Source organism: Theropithecus gelada, chromosome 13, assembly GCF_003255815.1.
Source record: "Theropithecus gelada isolate Dixy chromosome 13, Tgel_1.0, whole genome shotgun sequence".
NCBI lineage: Eukaryota > Metazoa > Chordata > Mammalia > Primates > Cercopithecidae > Theropithecus > Theropithecus gelada.
Window position 1 is genome coordinate 17,942,456 of NC_037681.1, and position 2,713 is coordinate 17,945,168.

Here is a 2,713-nt window from a genome sequence, read left to right on the forward strand (position 1 = left end):
CAATAGCAAAGACTTGGAATCAACCCAAATGTCCATCAGTGACAGACTGGATTAAGAAAATGTGGCACATATACACCATGGAATACTATGCAGCCATAAAAAAGGATGAGTTTGTGTCCTTTGTAGGGACATGGATGCAGCCGGAAACCATCATTTTCAGCAAACTATCGCTAGAACAGAAAGCCAAATACCACATGTTCTCACTCATAGGTGGGAACTGAACAATGAGATCACTTGGACTCGGGAAGGGGAACATCACACACTGGGGCCTATTATGGTGACGGGGGAGGGGGGAGAGATTGCACTGGGAGTTATACCTGATGTAAATGACGAGTTGATGGGTGCTGATGAGTTGATGGGTGCAGCACACAAACATGGCACAAGTATACATATGTAACAAACCTGCACGTTATGCACATGTACCCTAGAACTTAAAGTATAATAATAAAAATTTAAAAAAAGAAAACAGAAGTTGAGTTTATTATGAAAATAAACCCCCTTTGATTTAAAACAGAAACAACTGAGTCATGTGGAGGAGGCTGGTGGTCGAAAGCATTGACTTTGTAACCAGAAAGACCTAAATTTGCTTCCTGCCTGTTACACTTACATGCCTTTGTTAAGCTTTGATTCTTCAGATGTCAGTGCCAGTGAATAAGGAATAAAATGAGACAATACAGTTATAACATGCTTGATACTGTGTATGGCACATTGTAAATGCACAGTAAAGGGGGCTGTTATTTTAACACAAATGCAGCTGAAAATTCAATGGCAATGCCAAATAACACTATATGTAATTTATAACTTTCAAAACATTGTTCATTGTCAATCTCTCATCTACCAAGAAAGAATGAAATCTAACCTCTTTATCTTCTGCCAGAACTACTGAATGTTGGAATTTGAAATCAGATACATTCTAAACAGGTTAATCTTTTCATTTTACCGATAGGAAAATTGAAGTTAACGAAGTTTCTGAAAATTGCCACAGGTAGACAATCACCTCAGGGCTGAATCAAGTCCAGAACCAGGCTTCTTTCCACCAATACTAACACCATTGAGGTTTATGGTACCCTTCCCAGTTTAGGCAGCGCCCCCTTCCACTCCCTGGTTTTGTTGATGACACTCCCCTGCCCATCCCGTGGAGACCCTATGGCAGTAGGCATCTGCCCCTACTTTTCTTTGGGGAAGAATTGTGGAAGATTTTTGAATACTTGTCTCTCCAAACCCACCCGTGTTTCTGCAGCAACCTTAAGTCAAAAAAAAAAAAAAAAAATGATAGGAAGGAAAGCACAGTCTATTTCCCTGCTTGTCCCACTGGAGGTCATACCTTGGTTGTCACACAAGAACAGCCTGTCTGAGAATGCTCGTGCTGCTGGTCACTTCAGCACTAAAATGACTCGGGCAGTGATTTTAATCTTTCAAGGGGCGTGGAGTTGTTAGTGGTCTACTCTTTTTAACAAGCCTCATTTTGAGAAATAATGGCAAGGCTGGGCTAGCTATTCTTCTCGTGAGGTTTTGCAGTGAGTTTCAGAGTATGAAGGGTAAAACCAATCATTTCACCGCCCAGACTTTTTCCTTCCTATTACTTTTCTTTTTTGTCAGGTTCTCTTAAGGTATGTAGATTTAGATACTATAAAAGATAAGAGAGGTCATGTGAGGAAGGAAATTAACCAAAAAATTCAAAACCACACATTAATTAAAAATTAAAACTTGGAGATAGGAGGGCAGTGAATCAGTTATTTTGACACAGCTGTTACGTACAGCACAACTGTCTGCAAAAATAAGAATTAAAAAGATCCCACACCAATTTAACTGTAGAATGAAACTGTAGTCTTGGATTTGCAGCTTTTCAAACCTTTAAAAATGGACTGATCATTGAATACCTTTTCCTGAATAGGCTAAGAACGATATGTCTGGTTTGGTTTTTAATGCTTTAAACTGCTCTCTGTCCAGCAGTTCACGGAGAGATACACTGTTGTGGGAGAATGCCCAGATTTTTCCAGTCCAAATTGAACATTTGAGCCCACTGGATGGAAAATACACCTGGTTTGCCTGTTTGGAGTCTGCCAGTTCAGTTGGTGCTGTAGGTCCCCAGTTCACCAGTTTAACCAGTGGTTAAAGATCTGGTTATGACACCACTCCCAAGGAAGACACAATGTCTCCAAACACTTGAAGTCTGTCTACAAGATCTTTAAAGAACTCTGTGAAAAAGTCCAACATCTCCTCTGCCAGTCTTTCACAGGGGTCTTATCTAGACAGACTTGATCACCTGAAATTTCTTCTTTTTTTTTTTTTTTTTTTGGAGTCGGAGTCTCGCTCTTGTCACCCAGGCTGGAGTCAAGTGGCATGATCTCGGCTCACTGCAACCTCTGACTCCTGAGTTCAAGTGATTCTCCTGCCTCAGTCTCCCAAGTAGCTGGGATTATAGGCGCCCACCACCACACTTGGCTAATTTTTTTGCACTTTTTAGTAGACGTGAGGTTTCGCCATGTTGAACAGGCTGGTCTCGAACTCCTGATCTCAAGTGATCTGCCCGCCTTGGCCTCCCAAAGTTGCTGGGATTACAGGCATGAGCCATTGCGCCTGGCCCTGAAGTTTCTATTGAACACGGAGTCATCAAGTGGACCTTCGGCTTTTTGACATTTAGAATCTCGTTGTGGCAATGTGAGTGCAAACTGGTCTGGCTGAGGACACAGGGTCTCATAGAATGTGGCTT

General features: G+C 41.6%; 1 protein-coding gene across 1 annotated transcript in view; it reads left to right on the forward strand.

Annotated features, from left to right (window-relative positions):
- The window catches only part of TSGA10 (testis specific 10), a 195,888-nt gene extending 193,772 nt beyond the window's left edge, over window positions 1–2,116 (forward strand). Inside the window, 1 exon segment of the mRNA XM_025353502.1 lies at window positions 1,895–2,116. Within this exon segment, the coding sequence (XP_025209287.1) occupies window positions 1,895–2,116 (222 nt within the window).
- The last annotated feature ends 597 nt before the right edge of the window (window positions 2,117–2,713 follow it).